The 17,099-nt window shown below is 41.5% G+C and overlaps 1 protein-coding gene across 13 annotated transcripts in view; it reads left to right on the forward strand.

The window, feature by feature from the left end:
• ERC1 (ELKS/RAB6-interacting/CAST family member 1) overlaps positions 1–17,099 on the forward strand; it is a 511,134-nt gene that overhangs the window by 468,142 nt on the left and 25,893 nt on the right. Inside the window, exon 19 of one of the 13 annotated variants that reach the window (XM_063672284.1) lies at positions 12,221–15,709. The exons of the other annotated variants lie outside the window; for them this stretch is intronic. Coding sequence (XP_063528354.1) covers positions 12,221–12,268 — 48 coding nt within the window. The 3' untranslated portion in view covers positions 12,269–15,709. Of the gene's footprint in view, positions 1–12,220; positions 15,710–17,099 lie in introns of those variants that run through there. 13 annotated transcript variants of the gene reach the window in all.

Below are 17,099 nucleotides of genomic sequence, written 5' to 3' on the forward strand. Positions count from 1 at the left end.
AAGTGAAACATTCCATTGTTGAAAGTTAGATTATTTAACCCTTAGAACTATTGAGTTTTTTATCAGACTTCCTGTGGTAAGTTAACAATGGTTACAGGATTGCTAGCTGGCAGAGCACGATGAACTTCTTTCTAGGTTCTCCCTTGAATCTGTTCATAGCGGTGACCTTTCATTTTTGCATTTTATAAGTCTGCCCCCAAATTTTTACTCTTTGGAGTTTTCTTTGGGCATGATATATTCATTTGGATTGAACTGAATTAGTAGATAGGTACGTGGATAATAGGCAGACAGACGTACATGAGTGCCACTTGCTGTGGTGTCTGCTTCAGTGCGTGATGGAAGGTAAGGGCACACATTTTAGAGTCAGACAGACTTGAATTTGCTTTGTTTCCCTTCCACTTCTTATTTGATCTGAATTTTTTCACATCTCTGTATGTGTTCCTTCATCTTGCAGTGGACATAATGCTGTTGTGAGAATTACAATGCTTAGAGGTGGTAGCGGTTATTGCTCTTATCATCATCATCATCATTTTCAGCTGGTATTTTCCCAAGAAGCAGCCTGATAGCCCCACATCAACCTTGGAATTTTCCCTTGTTCTAGAATGTTGAGCATGGAAAATTTGGCCTTACATCTTCTCACTTCTGGGCTTCCTTGATGTCAAGCTCCCTGTCATTCTGTGTGCATGTTGATGCATATTTTAGGGTCACAAAAATTATTTGCAGAGGATTCCAGAAGAAGGTTTCCTCTGTGAAAACCTTCTCTTACCATTTTTTACATTATATATATATATAGAGAGAGAGAGAGAGAGAGAGATTCTCTCTATTTTTGTCCCCAGGCTCTTTTCGTTATTGCATGTGATTGTATCAAATAAATTTTAATGAAATATTTCAAACATTTGGAAAAGTATAGAGATTAATATAACATTACCTTTATACCCAGAATTAACAAATATTACTTTGTCCTATCTGCTTCAGATCCTTTTTAATGCTAAATGTAGTATGATATTGTGATATAATAAGAAATACATATTTGGTCTCGGCCCCTAGTTCCTTATATGCAGCTCCTGAAACTCTCGGAATCTCCTGAGTGATGAGTGTTTGTTTTTTTAATGCTAATAGATGACTGGTGGCTGGGAGCTCTGGATGGAGACTGGTTGCCAAGGGCACCAACTCTGTGATAGATGGTTGGGACTCTCCAGCCCACACCCCGGCCTCTAGAGAGAGGAGGGGAGCTGCAGGTTGAGTTGATTGCCCATGGCCGATGATGTAATTAATCATGCCTACTTAATGAATCTTCCATAACACTCTAAAGGATAGTGTCCAGATGGGTTCCAGATAGCCAGCCGAACACACAGAGATGCTGGAGGATAGTGCCCAGAGAGGTCACGGAAGCTCCACACCCCTCTCCACATGCCTTGCCCTGTGCATCTCTTCATCTGCCTGTTCATTTGTGTTATCCTGTGAAATATTCTTTGTAATAAATGGGTAAACATAAGTAAAGTGTTTCCCCAAGTCCCGTAAGCCATTCTATCAAATTAACCTAATCCGAGGAAGGGATCTTGGGAACTCCGGTTTATAGCTGGTCAGTCAGAAGCACAGGTCACAACCTGTGATTGGCATCTAAAGCTGGAGGTGGATATTGTGGGACTGAGCCCTTAATCTGTGGAGTCTGACACTGTCACCAGGTAACTAGCATCAGAATTAAATTCTAGGACACCCAGTTGGTGTCTGCTGGAGAATCTGGGTCAGAAGAGTTGTGCCGACTCTGTGAAATTAGGAAAACACTTTGTTTTTTCCTGCCTCTGATAATAATTAAAGTCTTCTTTGTATTTCTTCTCAGCTGTATTTTTCTTTTTTCAACTACAGTGGCAGCCACTGTCCTAAATCGGTGTGCATTTTTACAGTCCACATTTTTAGCTTTTTAATACATATATGTTTCCATAAATAATGTACAATATTGTTGAGTGTGATATAAATTTAAAATATATGGTCTCATACTACTTAGGCTGTCAGTTCATTATTACTTACTGAACTCAGGCCCTCTAGTCATTTGATAACAGAAGAAAACATATTCTTGACATTTTTCAGAGAGGGTGATTCTTAGACCATTTTTAAATGGTCTAAGCCCTAAAGAAGCCTTCTTTAAAGAAAATAGATTGAGGTAATGTCAAAGTGGAACACTATTATGGTACGAAGTGTCTTGACCTAGCACTAAGAAAAAGGTTTTATTAAATTCAGGAGTTTTTTAAATTGATACACAATAGAAATACATATTTTTGGAATATGAAAAATTTGATACATTCATATGCTGTGTAAAGATAAATCAGAATAATTGGGATATCTGTCACCTTAAATACTTTCCTTTCTTAATGCTAGGAACCTTTAAATTCTCTTCTAATCTTCATAAAATGTACAACAGATTAACATTAACTGTAGTCACCCTATTGATCTGTGGAACACCAGGTCTTACTTCTATCTAACTATATTTTTACCCACTAATCAGCCTCTCTTCAGCATGCCCCAGCCCCCTTCCTGGCCTCTCAAGTTCAGTTTTAGATGTAAGCATCTTCTCTGTTTACTTTAGGATGCTCCCGTATCTGACCACTGTTAGTTAGCTTTCAGAATCACCGATCACTGAAATTCCAGGTCCAGGGGTTCTGCAGTGCGCTTAGAACTTCTCCTCATGTATTAGATGCGCTGGTTGCACCGCCAAGCCCTGTTGCCGTCTGTTGGACAGGAAGCCTTGTTAGTGCCTCCGTGAATCCAGCACTGACATTAGCTAACATAGAACTAACATCTACTCAGGGAGTTGCATTAGTGGCTCTTAAGAAACTCCATGAAAATTGTGAGAACACTTCAATGAAAACATTTTTGACAAATCGCCTTTCCCTTGTATATAAATGCGAACCGTTTTTCATTTTCAAAATTTCAAACTTTTTCATAGAACTCAAGGATTTGAGTGCTGCTTCCTTTGAGAGGGGTAACAATGAGTTTTACATAAACATTGTGTATGATTTTAAAAGGCAGTACTGAACATGTGCTACACATTAATTCCTTAGTTTCGAAAGATGCGACAGAGTGGGAAAGTTCGATATCCACAGGTGCAGATATTGGAAAGACCACACTCACGTATGTGATCTTTCTCATAGCTGCAAGTGACTGTGTTCAGCTTTCCAATGAGGTGAGGAAACATTTATGGGCCTCCTATGGCTCTCTTATGCATTCCACTGTACTGTGTAAACAATTTCCCGCAACAATAAACTTCGACTTTTCAATTTGTCACCAGTGCAATGGCTCACGTAGTTATAAAGTGAACGTGGTGACCAATTTGGGGCGTAATATTGTTCTGCAGTCAAAGTACCCTAATTTGAAGAAATTTTACGTATCGTGATTTTACACCAACTGGCCAAAGTCAGATAGTCTGATTAAATGGATTTGGTTTTGGCTACCTATGTGTAGTCAATTCTACACACTTTAAATATTTTGGTTTGCAGGTATTTTTTGAAGGCTTAAGTATTTGGTTTCTATTTCTTTGGATTTCCTGTCTGTAGATTCTACCAAGCATATGTTGTTGAAATAATGAATTCAGGGCCACTTTACCCCTAGCTGCAATCTTGTCAAGTTCCAGCAGCTAAGTAAACTTGGGTCAGGTCAGATTTGAGACACCTTATGACCAAGAAGATATTATTTCTAAATATCTTGTATACATGAAAGAACAGCCATTATTTTATCTCTTCAAGGTAATTTCCTTATCTAGTTCATGTTATGTTTTTTACTTCTTTTGAATTATATAAAATTGGAAGTTATATTTATAATATTGTAATGTAAGGCCAAGGGGGAGCACACATCAGAAGTTGGAATAAGCAAGCAGAAGCTCGGGTCTGAGTCTCACAGTACTCCAGATGCAGTGAGCGGTTCTGGAGCTGTACTTCTCAAAGAGAGTGGCAGCTCTCAGAGAGGGTGGGGCATCAGAATCACCAGAAGAACTTTGTTCTCTTGCATTCCCATCCCCATAATTCTAATAATCTAGAGAAAATGAAGAGAGAAAAAGTAAGGTGAAGCCAGGAGTGAGCTCGCAGGCACTGTCAGAGATTCAATTATTGTCATGTGCTACATAACAATATTGCAGTCGGTGACGGACCCCGTGTTCCGTAGTGCTCCCATAAGATGATAAGACCATGTTTTTACTGTACTTTGTCTATGTTTAGATATGTTTGGATCCAGAAATGCCACCATGTTCCAGTTGCCTACAGTATGCAGTACAGTCACATGCTGTACAGGTTTGTAGCCTAGGAGCAATAGGCTGTGCCATACACCCTCGGCGTGTAGCAGCTGTACCACCTAGATATGTGTAAGTCAGTCTGTGATGTTCCCACAACAAGATCGCCTGACGATGCATTTCTCAGAATGTATCCCCGCCATTAAGTGATGTGTCTGTAGTGTGCAGTTTATAGTACCCCACAATATTAAAACAAAAACAGAAAAAGAAATTTCTCCCTCATGGGTCCTCATAAAGAATCTGATCGTAAGCAACATCTTCAGCATCCTTCCATGTGTACAGCCATGAGGTTCAGAACACTTCTTTTTTTAAGAAACATCTCAGCAATATAATAAGGCCAAAGTTTATCTCATAAAAACCGTTTTCTAGGAGACCGTAAATATTGCTACTCAGATATCTAATATATTATTTAATATTGGGAATAAATTTTCAAGTCTTTGGAAAGATTTAGGCAATACTCTCTAAATATTAGTTGTCTCAACCATTTTTTTATACATTAAGCAGCAATATGTTTAGGATCTAGTCTTTGACAGATACCAGAATGTAGCTATTCAGTGTTCAAGTATAGAGTCATACACTTTAAAAGTTAATCGAAAAAGGAAAAAAAAAAAATTAGCCAAGTATGGCGGTGCATGCCTGTGGTCCCAGCTACTTGGGTGGCTGAAGTGGGAGGATCACTTGATAGCACCACTGCCCTCCAGCCTGAGCCACAGAGCAAGACCCTGTCTCAAAAAAAAAAAAAAAAAAGAAAGAAAAAGAAAAAAAAGTTATTCAGTCTGCCCCTTCCCCTTAATTGTGGCTGAGGAATCAGTTGGCATGGTCAGTGAGGCTGGTGCCAAGTGTTCAACTGATATAGCCAAAATGACTGGCAGGACAAAGGCACTGGGTTTGACCAGCATGGTTGGCATATTTGGTAGTGGAGCTGGTCCTCGGGATCATGCCCTGGGCATTTGGCAGGACCATGGATTCTGCTAGCATAGCTGATGTGTTTGTCATGCTGAGACCAAGAAGCCAACCCACATGGCCAACATTTTTGGGAGGCAAGGGCTGAGGATTCAGCCAGCGTGAGTGGAAATAGCAGGCCAGGGCCAAGAAGGTGCCCCACATGGTTGAGAGACTGGTTACATACCAGGAGATCAAGCAAATGAGTAAATATATTGGGGCTAATATATTGAGGATAGTGTGTTTGTCATTATAGGAGATAAGAGTACCAGATATAGAAAGAGTAAAGACAAACCCTATCGTATTGGATTGTTTTTAGAGGTATTGATATGAATTCATGGTTTTTAACAGATAAATAGATTTAGATTTCTCTGTGTGTATGTGTGTGTTTATATATGTGTATATGTGTATGTATACATATATATGCATGTATGTATTTTCTTTTTCTTTTTTTTTTTTTTTTTTTTTTTTGAGATGGAGTTTCACTCTTATTGCCCAGGCTGAAGTGCAATGGCATGATCTTGGCTCACCACAACCTCCACCTCCCAGGTTCAAGCGATTCTCCTGCCTCAGCCTCCCGAGTAACTGAATCGGATTACAGGCATGTGCCACCATGCCCAGCTATTTTGTATTTTTAGTAGAGACAGGGTTCCTTCATGTTGGTCAGGCTGGTCTTGAGCTCCTGACCTCAGGGGATCCACCCACCTTGGCCTCCCAAAGCATTGTGTGTATTTTCTAACCTTATCTGCTGAAGGGACCTAGAAGCAGTGATACCCAGTAGCAGAGAGCTCACTTAGTACTCAGATGTTGGTCTAGATGCCTTTTCCCACCAGAAGGAACCAGAGCTCTTTGGGGAAATGACTGAGTCTAGGGATGTGTGTGGGAAAGCACATGATAATCCCAGAACAGTTTTATACCAGAAAGTAAGGAAGCATTCCAAGAGTGATAGGGATATATCAAAACAACGTGGGGAAAATCTTGAGGAATTCGAGCATCAAAATAAGTAATGATAGTAACAGATTATAACAACTAATATATAGAGAATATTGCCTAAATCTTCCCAAAGACTTGAAAATTTATTTCCTTTATTAAATAATACATTAGATTTCTGAGTACTTGGGCAGCAATATTTAGTTTAGGGTCTCCTAGAAAATGGTTTCTGTGAGATGAACTTTGACATTATGATATTGCCGAGATTTTTTTAAAAAATAAATCTCTGAACCTCATGGCTATATATTTTAAAGGATGCTGAAGATGTTGCTTACAATTAGATTTTTTATGAGGACCCAGGGGGAGAAATTTCTTTCAGATCTCTGGACTAGAAATAATCAATATTCTGTTGAATAAAATAGAAATCTAGGAGTCTGTGATGGTATAAATGAATGAATGAATGAATGAACAAGTAAATGGGGGAGAAAGGAAAACTCCACCCTGTAGTTGAATGCCAGCATAATGTAGACGGAATTATGGAATGAGAGAATCTGCATTTGGCACCATTATATTAGTAACTGATTTGGGCAAGTATCATCAATGAATGTGAAAACACTGGGTGAAGGTTTACTAAGAACAGACTATTTGCATAGACTGAAAGTATCTCTTCAAACACACAAAAATGTATGTCAGTTAATTAGCACAAAATATTTATAGTTAATTTACACTGGAAAAATCTGACACGTACCATCTAAACCAGGTGATTAAGGTTAGCATCTCCAATAGTGGGACACATCAGTATGTGCCTCTTCATCATATACACAGAGAACAACACAGGTAGTACTCTTGCCAAACAATCATCACCTGAATTTAACACCAGGAAACATACATAGAGTGATATAGATAGAGACACAGATAAAGATACAGGTAGAGACAGACGTGTATACACATGTATATTTATCAAGATAGAGAATTAATTAATGAATGATATGACAAATGTAAAATGTTAGCAGTTAAGGAATCCAGGTGAGATCTATGCCAGAATAGACTTAAAGATTTCTGTTTTATTCAGTGAGTTATAATATGTTATAATTATTTATTTCAATGCTCAGATTCTCCAAGATGTTTCCCACGTCCTTCTAATATATGCCCACTACTCTTGGAAAACCTCCTTACTTTCTGGTATAAGGAGTTCTTTTGAAATGATTTTAAAATAAAAAGTTTTTAAAAACTTAGTAAACTAGGATTAAGATTTTAATCCTCTTGTGAAAATTGAGAGGCACAGGAGTATTGAAAATACAAGTATTAGCCTAAATAGCCAACCCCAAGGTAACACCCACAGGCAGCAGCAAAATGGTGCCGTGACAGGTGGAGCTTTGTGTGGGCTGAGTCAGTGTTACCCCATGGCCAGTGCTGCCAGTTCCACCAAGCTCCACCCATCACTGCACCGTTACAAGAGGTAAATACGTTCGAACGCGACATCCATTTCATTACCATTACAGTGTTTAATTGTAAACATTACATGAAGGCAGGTTTTGGTTTAACAGAAAGTGAAACTTCCTAGATCTCTCCACAAAAAGAATGGGCAGCCATATTTGAAATAAGTTCTTTTGACTAGAGAGAAGCTACTCAGTCGGGTTATAAAAAGGATTCAGGATTGCAAGATGATTTGAGTCAGCTTGTTTCTAAGGTGTTGTTGTTTTTCTAACCCTGATTGTCTATTATCTAGTATAACAGGGATGTATAATAGCCCCCTCCTCGCAATTTTAGGACAGTATTTGAATGTGACATCCTAACTCAAACTCCATAAAAAATAAATGAGGTAAAATACTTGAAAAGGGGAAGATAGGAGGAATGAAAAGTGAACAATTGTTTTGAAAAGGCAGTTTTCATAGGATAAAGACTTGCCTAAACGATGAGGAGGCCCTTTTTTTTTTCATTTTTCTAGTTCCACTTAGGATAGACCAAGATAATATATTAAATTGCAAAAGAAATATTTTAGTTAAACATAGGGAACAGCTGTCTGACTATAAAACTAAGCAACATGGAAAAAATTCAAAAGAATGTTATAGAATTTCCTTTTGGAGAGTTTTAAAAACTAAGGTTGACTCCCCATCACTTAGTGCCCATCCCAACCTCACCATACTTGTCAATATTGTACCCATTTGATACAGATCATCTCATACAATTAGCCATATGGATTATATATGAATATGAGACATGTATGACCTGTATGTTGAATGATTGAATATTTTTGAAAGTGCAGCTTTCGTTTTTAAAACCTTTGTCACCCAGGAATTTTAGATAAAGCCAATGTTTTTGGTTCTAAAATTGAGCCTTTGAGCCAGGCACAGTGGCTCACACCTGTAATCCCAGCACTTTGGGAGGCTGAGGCAGGCAGATCACCTGAGGTCAGGATTTCGAGACCAGCCTGGCCAACGTGGGAAAATCCTGTCTCTACTAAAAATACAAAAATTAACCTGGTGTGGTGGCGGGCACCTGTATTCTCAGCTACTTGGGAGGCTGAGGCAGGAGAATTGCTTGAACCCAGGAGGCAGAGGTTGCAGTGAGCTGAGATTGCACCATTGCACTCCAGCCTGGGAGACAAGAGCAAAACTCTGTCTCAAAAAATAATAATAATAATAATAATAAAATAAAACTGAGCCTTTGTAGCAATGGGTGGTTGTTTTAAGCCTTAATAAAGAAATGTGTTTTAATTCCAGATATTAACCAAAAGGCACCTAACATATATTGCTAAAACTACCCCCAATTCAGCAGGCATAGAGACATAAAACACTAAACTTAAGAGAACAAAATGGTAAGTTGGACTTTATCAAACTTTAAACTTCTATTCATCAACACTGGGAAAAAATATTCACTAAATACATACATACACAAAAACACATACACACATGACAAAGTACTTGTATTGAGAAGATATTTTAAAGGTCAGTAACAAAAGATATTTAATAGATATTTAATATCTATTAGATACTTAAAACAACATAAGTTTTTAAATGGGCGGAAGACTTGAACAGACTTTCCAGATATACAAAGTAAGCACATGAATAAATGTTGATTCAAATGAAAGCCACAAAGAGATAGCACTACAGTATCACTAAAATAGCTGAAATTAACAAAACTGACAGTAGCAAATGTTGGTGAAGATATGGAGCAACTGGAACTCTGATACATTGTGATGAGAGGGTAAAATGGCATAATATTTTAGAAAACTGATAAGCAGTTTCTTATAGATGTACATCTATCCTGTAACCCAGGGATCCTATTCTTACTCAAAAGAAATGAAAGCATATGTCCACAAAAAGACTTGTACAAGAGTGTTCATAGCAGCTTTATCGGAAAAAGTCCAAAAGTGGAAACAACCCAAATGTCCATTAACAGGAGAATAGGTATTTTTAAACGATCATATATCATGTAATGGAATACTACTCAGCAATAGAAAAGAATGAGCTACTAATACAAACAACTGAATCTTCAGAAATACTGTGTTAAGCAAAAGAAGCCAGACACACACAAAAAATCACGTACTAAATGTATTATTCCATTTATATGACATTCAGGAACAGAATAAATTATGGTGGTAAAAATTAGAACAGTGATTACTTACAGGAATTGACTGAAAGAGGATAAAACAGAACCTTGTGGGGTAAGGAAAATGTCCTATATTTTGACTGGGGAGATGGCCATGTGGGTAGATAAATTCATCAAAATTCATTCAATTGTACACCTAAAGATCTGTACATTTTGTTATATGGCAATGTTTAAAAAAAATACTCCACCTCCAATCTCCTGTTTGAAGTAGTGCAACTGATAGGCAGATTCTGCTAAAAAGCTAAAAATAGAATTTTTCCCTAGAGTACAAATTTCTTTTTTTTTTTCCACCATAAATGCCAGCCTCCCATCAGAGGCTGAACCACAGTGGAATGAACTTTCATCAGCCAGCCCCCTCTGTGGGTCATTGAGCTTTGGATTCCAGGTCCCTTTCCCAGCACTTAGTCCCATTTTTAATTTTCAGGAAGTATTGTTCCAAAACTTGGCTCAGACCTCTCCTCTCCTTGGATTCCTTTCTCCATTTGTTTTCTCGGTTTTGCTCACTCACTCTTTAACTTGCACCCCCTCTTTTTCCAAGGTGGTGGATTAGGAGGTGTTAATGCTGGGGCGGTGTTAGGCACAGAACCTAGAGGTCATCTCCCTCACTCAGGGACCGCATCAATCATCAGTCGCAGACATGACAGTTCATTCTTCCCTCCTGAGCGCGCCTGCACAGATGGGTGTGTCGCTCGAGTAGCCAAATGGATGTAGCTGTTGGGGGGGCAGGGCCTGAGGGGCAGCAGGGAGAGAAAAGAAGAAAGAAAGAAAAAAGAATGGTTCTTTGTGGGGCAGCAAACTTTCTTCTGGTTCCCAGCCTGAATGTTTCTGATCTGGTTTTCTTCTTTTTGTGATGTTTGAACTTGTTTCCTCAGCTCAGATGCTGAACTCTAAGGGCAGCATAGTGTGAGAGACTGGGAGGCAAGTCCAGCAATCCAGCAAAAAGAATTGCAGAACTGTGAAGATAAATGTGTGTCCATATCAGGACTGGGCTGGAGAATGGGAAGAGAGGGGCTGGGGGCGCTGAGACTGTGTGTGTGTGTGTGTGTGTGTGTGTGTGTGTGTGTGTGTGTGTGTGTGTGTGTGTGTGTGTGTGTGTGTCTTGACAAACTGATGAGAAACACTAAAGAGTAGTTTTCTCCTCTCCGCTCTCACACAGTCTGGCACTTTCTTCTTCCTGTGACAGCTGCCATTAACTTTTTAATGCGAAGACAAGGGTATCTTGCCAATTGGATGTTGAAATCTCTGGCAAGGAAAAGCTTGCTTTAAAAAAAAAAAAAAAAAGGAGGCGGGGAATATGGGGAAGGTTGGGCAGACATACCAGAAGTCCAGGGGAAGACAGGCTACTAAGTTGGATCTTACGATGCAAAATGGCTGCCTTGCTTCTGGTAAAATCCCTTCAAATGAAGTTGAGAAAAGAAAGAGGAAACGGGAATGTGAGTATAAGGGCGATAAGGAACTCTTTTACATAGTTGAAATTACACAGATATTAAGTATTATTTGCAATTCACTCCCGATGGATATGAGAACTCCTCATGGAGTTTTGGTGTATATGTGGGACCTTGTGCTAAATGTAGAATAATCTTGTTTGTGCAGAAAGAGAAAGAAAGAGAAAATATTAGGAGACCTCTGTAGACCAAAACATTATGATACAGAAGATTGTTCCAGTCATTTCCTTCCATAGCTTATCTCAGAGAAGGGGAGTTCTGGTGTTCGTGGCTCGCCTATCAGGCCTTCTCCTCCACCTCTAAACTAGGGCAGCTCTTGATCCTCATTACTGGTACCTACCCCAAACTCACCAGGTCTAAATAAAACTGAACATAAAAACATCCTATTGTGAATTCAGTTCTCATGTACCTTCAGCTTTGCAGCAAAGAATGCAAAAGCCTTTTTTTTTTTTATCTGAGACACAGTCTCGCTCTGTTGCCCAGGCTGGAGTTCAGTGGAGTGATCTCAGCTCACTGCAAACTCCGCCTCCCAAGTTCAAGCAATTCTCCTGCCTCAGCCTCCCAAGTAGCTGGGATTACAGGTGCCTGCCAGCACACCCAGCTAATTTTTGTATTTTTAGTAAGAGACGGGGTTTCACCGTGTTAGCCAGGATGGTCTCAATCTCTTGACCTCATGATCTGCCCACCTCAGCCTCCCAAAGTGCTGGGATTACAGGCGTGAGCCACTGTGCATGGCCACAAAAGCCTTTTTTAATCTAGTTTTTATTAGCTTGGCCTCACACTGGACTCTTTAGAGTCCTAAAATATGAATATGGAATATTTTATAAAATACAAAGCCCTGCGTTTATGGAGATCTTAGCGTTTTTTAGCCACCCTAATTGCTTTTTTCCTTTGTGTTGAACATATTCCCATGGGAGAAGAAAGTTCACCCTCCTGAGTCCCTGAGCTCCTGCAGGAACAATTATTTACCATCCTGGAACTTTAGTGAGTCTTGACAATTACTATAATCCAGGACATTGAACGCGGGTCTGTCGTCGCCAGTGTCATCTTCCAGAGATAATGCTCCCCCAGCTAAGCAGAGAAGAAAATGAGTCCTTCAGAAGAGAATGCCAAAGAGACATGGACGTGACCTGCACAGACGCTGCAGACCTAAAGCCAGTGGGACTAGAAACTTTGGAAATGACAGTCTTCCGGTCCGGTCAGAGCATCTGAAATAAATTGCCGACAGTTTTCTTCCAAACTTTTAAATTGTTTACAAAAGGTTTGGTGGTACCAATCTTACTGATCAGGACCGCCTAGAAATACAAGTAACTTAAATTTCTTACAGTGTCTACAATGTGCATGCCAGAGGCACTCAGCACACCTGAAGGATGTGAAGCTCCTGTAGGAACAGTAGCTATGTACAACAGTAATCTCTAGACAACCAACGTAAATTTAAACAAAAAGGTGTGAGACCACACCTTTCTTCCAGTGGGGCGTAACTGCCCAGGTGTAAAATCAGGCAGGAACCCTGAAATATGAACCGTCTCCGGTTTACAGACATTGCTGCCATTCTCCGGTTGACTCCGCTGTGGCCATGCCTGAAAGCCCCGCTTCCCCTAGAGAGTTGGGGGTAGTGCGGCCACAGCCTCTCTCCCCACAGTACCACCTGGTCCCAAAAGTCCCAGCCCTCCACGGCAGCACTAGTGAGGCCTCCTTGCTGCTGTTGCTGTTACTCCCTGAGCCTTCTGGAGAATCTCCTGCATGCCCTGTGAGAATGTCCTGATGCTGGGGCCACTGCCACGGTCGTGGGTTTTCTCCCAGACCCCCTTCTGGTGCCAAGTAGGAAAGATGGGACCAGGCTAATTCTGTTGCCACTGAGACAAGTGAAGACATATCCTGATGTCTGGAGTTGGAACTCAGAAGGCGCCTTCCAGTGGATACGCTGTTATGAAATGGTGGTTAGGTCCTATGGCACTGCGCACCAACAACACTGTATTAGCTTGCTCGGGCCACTGTCACCGTAACAAAATACCACAGACCGCGTGGCTTAAGCCACGTAAATTGATTTTCTCACAGTTCTGGAGGCTGGAAGTCCGAACTCAAGGGGTTGGCAGGGTTGGTTCTCCTGAGGCCACTCTCCTTGGTGTACACATGGCTGCCTTCTCACTGTGTCCTCACATGGTCTGTCCCCTCTCCCTGTGCACCCCAGTGTCTTTCTGTATGTCCAGATTTCCTCCTGTTATAAAGACACCGGTCATACCGGATTAGGAACCACCCTACCTGCCTCATTTTAACTTAATTGCCTCTTTAAAGGCCCTGTCTCCAAATGCAGTCACATCGTTCTGAGGTTCTGGTGATTTAGGCTTCCACCTATGAATTCGGTGGGGACACAGCTCAGCCCATCACAAACATTATGGGTAAAATAGGCTCATGGCAACAACTTCCGAACCTGACTACTGCTTGGGTAATTGTTAAGGGTTTCAAAATAACTGACTGTCAAACAAGCTCTGGAAACTGCATTCCAAATAAACTGTGGGGCTCTGCCTGTTACAAGGTAGGGGGTCCTGGCGAATCTGTTACGTCCACTAATTACTGAATACTCCCTTAGGGGCCATTCAGGGTCGGCTGGTTACTTCAATAAAGAATGCTGTAAGAAAAGCACTGAGTCTCTGACCCTTTCTAAAAGAGTTGTGTAAGAGACATAAAGCCATAAAATATGAAGTAGATGCTTGTTTAGCAAGTGAATGAAATCAGGAATTTTCCGGAGATAAGATTATGGTATTCTTCTACACTGTATAAATGCTATCTTACTGCTTTGTTTACCTCTTTTTATACAAAAGACCACCTAGGCACAAAAGGAAGTGCCCCTACCTAGCATAGGCTGAACGAGTGAAAGAGAGCCTTTAATTTTAACACTAAAGATAACAGATCTTGCTGTAAAGTGCAATGATGCTTAATAGCCATAAAGATCAGGTTGTGATTGATGGGATTTCTCATGGTGTTCTTGTTAAAGATGAATAGTAGTTTTTAATGTTATCAGACTGGAAACATCTTACTCTTTTCTAATGTAAATTCTAAACCAAACTTCAGAAAGTAACATCTTACTGCCAACTTAACAGAAAAGTGTGATGGGATATTGGGTAAGGCTCCGACCTGACTTCATCTCTCTGAGGCACTGCCTTTGTAAGTGCAAGTTTTCTAGGAAGGGCAGCGTGTTGTCAGTTTCTCCTTAGCATGCCCAGTGTATCTAGGATGATACAAACAGGAAGAGACTGGGAAAAGGAGGGTTCAAAAAAGGGAGGGACCCAATGGCCAGATTAAAAACCAGCTTAACCTCTTCATTGTATCCCAGGCCTGATGATTAAACATCTTTATTCTTAGGATTCTCCAACTTTAGGCTACCTGATACATCTAGAGCAGCAGTCCCCAACATTTTCGGCACCAGGGACTGGTTTCACGGAAGGCAGTTTTTCCACAGACGGGGAGTGGCAGGGAAGGGATGGTTTCAGGATGACTGAAGCGCATTACATTTATTGTGCACTTTATATCTGTTATTATTCCATTGTAATATATAATGAAATAATTGTACAATTCACCATAATGTAGAATCCATGGGAGCCCTGAGCTTGTTTTCCTGCAGCTAGACTGTCCCATTTGGGAGTGATGGGAGATGGTGAGAGATCATCAGGCACTAGATTCTCATAAGGAGCGCGCAACCTGGATCCCTCGCATGTGTGGTTCACAATAGGGTTTGCGCTCATATGAGAATCTAATGCCTCAGCTGATCTGACAAGAGGCAGAACTCAGGCAGTAGTGCACGCAATGGAGAGCGGCTGTAAATACAGGTGAAGCTTTGCTTCCTGGCTAGCATTTCACCTCCTGCTGTGTGGCCCAGTTCCTAACAGGGCCTGGACCAGTACACAGACCCAGCACTGGGAGTTGGGAACTCCCAATCTAGAGTATATGAGAAATCACATCAACCTTTTACAAGAGTTGAGCCTAAATTTGAATCAAAAAATACTTATTTCTAAAAGTAAGTAAGCCACAGATAGATGTCAGAATACAACTAGCAAGAAGGTAAAGACTCGTGGAAAAGATGGAGTAATGAGTTTTCTTAGCACTGTGTGATACGACAGAGAAAAGCTGCAGGGGGAAGCCTTCACGAAAGCAAAAAACTCCAACTAGAAATAGCCTGCAGGGGCCAGGTGCAACGACTCACGCCTGTAATCCCAGCACTTTGGGAGGCCAAGGTGGGTGGATCACTTGAGGTCAGGAGTTCAAGGTCAGCCTGGCCAACATGGTGAAACCCATCTCTACTAAAAATACAAAAATTAGCCGGGCATCGTGTTGCACACCTGTAATCCCAGCTACTCGGAAGGCTGAAGCAGGAGAATCGCTAGAACCCGGGAGGTGGAGGTTGCAGTGAGCTGAGATCATGCCACTGCACTCCAGCCTGGGCAACAGAGCAAGACCCCATCGAAAAAGAGAGAGAGAGGAAAAGAAAGGAGGAAGAAAGAAAGGAGAAAAGAGAGGAAAAGAAAGGAGAAAAGAGAGGAAAGGAAAGAAAGAGCCTGCAGGCTCTCAGGGATCACTGTTCTACTGTTATTTTATAAGGCAAACCAGGGATGAGCTGTATTTAGCCATAGATTATTAAATCTGGAAAGAATTTAGAAATCATCTAATCTCCCCTTTATTCACAAAATGAAGCTGAAGACAGAGAGGCTCAAGATGGTAAAGCTAAGTGGCAGAGTTAGAACTAGACATTTCTTCCATTTCAGACCTTTTCCCACTACTTTCCTGTGCAACCTTGGGAAGAAAGTCCTCTTAGCCCGTCAGAGGCATCTCTGGCTGTAACTGTTCTCCTTCACGAATGTGAACTCCTCTGCAGGATGCCGCAGAGACGTTTGCCTTCTAGCTCAAGCAGAGTGTTTCAGGAATGCATAACAGCAGATAGATACATGTCTGTGCTAGGTGTTGTGCACTAACCAAGCACTATGAATTTCTTGCAGGGAGAAAAAGGAAGAGTAGATAACTAAGAATATCTTATTAAGAGTCTCCTGCAGGGCTGTGACTCCATGCAGCTCTCTTCTCCCCGTCCTGCTGGTGGGAGCCTTGAGCCCAGCTCTTGAGCACTCTCTGGCGTGGCACCCTGCAGCCTGCCAGCAGCTGTCATACAGGCACTGGGATCGTTAGAAGGTGCTGCAACACGGGAGTAGCTGGGGCAGCTGTTGATTGGGAACAGCCTCCACAGGCTGTGTGCAGTGGGTGATTCCATGCCTTTGGCCTGTGTGGAGCTGTCTCTCTCGGCTCCTTTGGAGGGGTGGGCCCACCGCCCCCTCCAGCTGTTTTCTCGGGAAGAGAGGCATAGAAGAAAGACCTGGTGGTCCTTCTAGAGTGCTTGCTGTTGTGCGGGCTTTGCCTCCCCTCCGTGTGGGAATAAACTGTGAAGCCATGTGGGGCCTGGAGCACCGTGGCTTCACCCACACTTTCTGGGGGAACTGCGCTCACAAGTTTGGAGAGCCTTAAGCATTCATTGAGTCCAACTGGACTGGAAACGTCCCGGGAGTCCCTCATTCTCACCCTTCTTCACCTAAGTAAACACACAGCAAAATTCTCTGAGCTTTAGGGGGCTGTGGGAATATTTTTCTTTCAACCCCAACCTTCCCCAAGAGCTTTCAAATCACATGACATACTGTTTTCCCTTTAGCAATCCAAAAATTAGTAACATGCAACTCCAGGCCCTACCCCACCCCACCCCACCCCCATCCTCCTCAGTGTCAGCTAAATCGGACACAACTTGCCATGTCACTGTGGTGTGCCATGAACTGGGCAGGTATGCCCCGGGGTCACTCAGAGCAGCCCACGGGACCCTAGAGCTCTGGCAGCCGTGGAACCCCTTCCATGGCCCT

Source organism: Pongo pygmaeus, chromosome 10 (genome assembly GCF_028885625.2).
Source record: "Pongo pygmaeus isolate AG05252 chromosome 10, NHGRI_mPonPyg2-v2.0_pri, whole genome shotgun sequence".
NCBI classification, from domain to species: domain Eukaryota; kingdom Metazoa; phylum Chordata; class Mammalia; order Primates; family Hominidae; genus Pongo; species Pongo pygmaeus.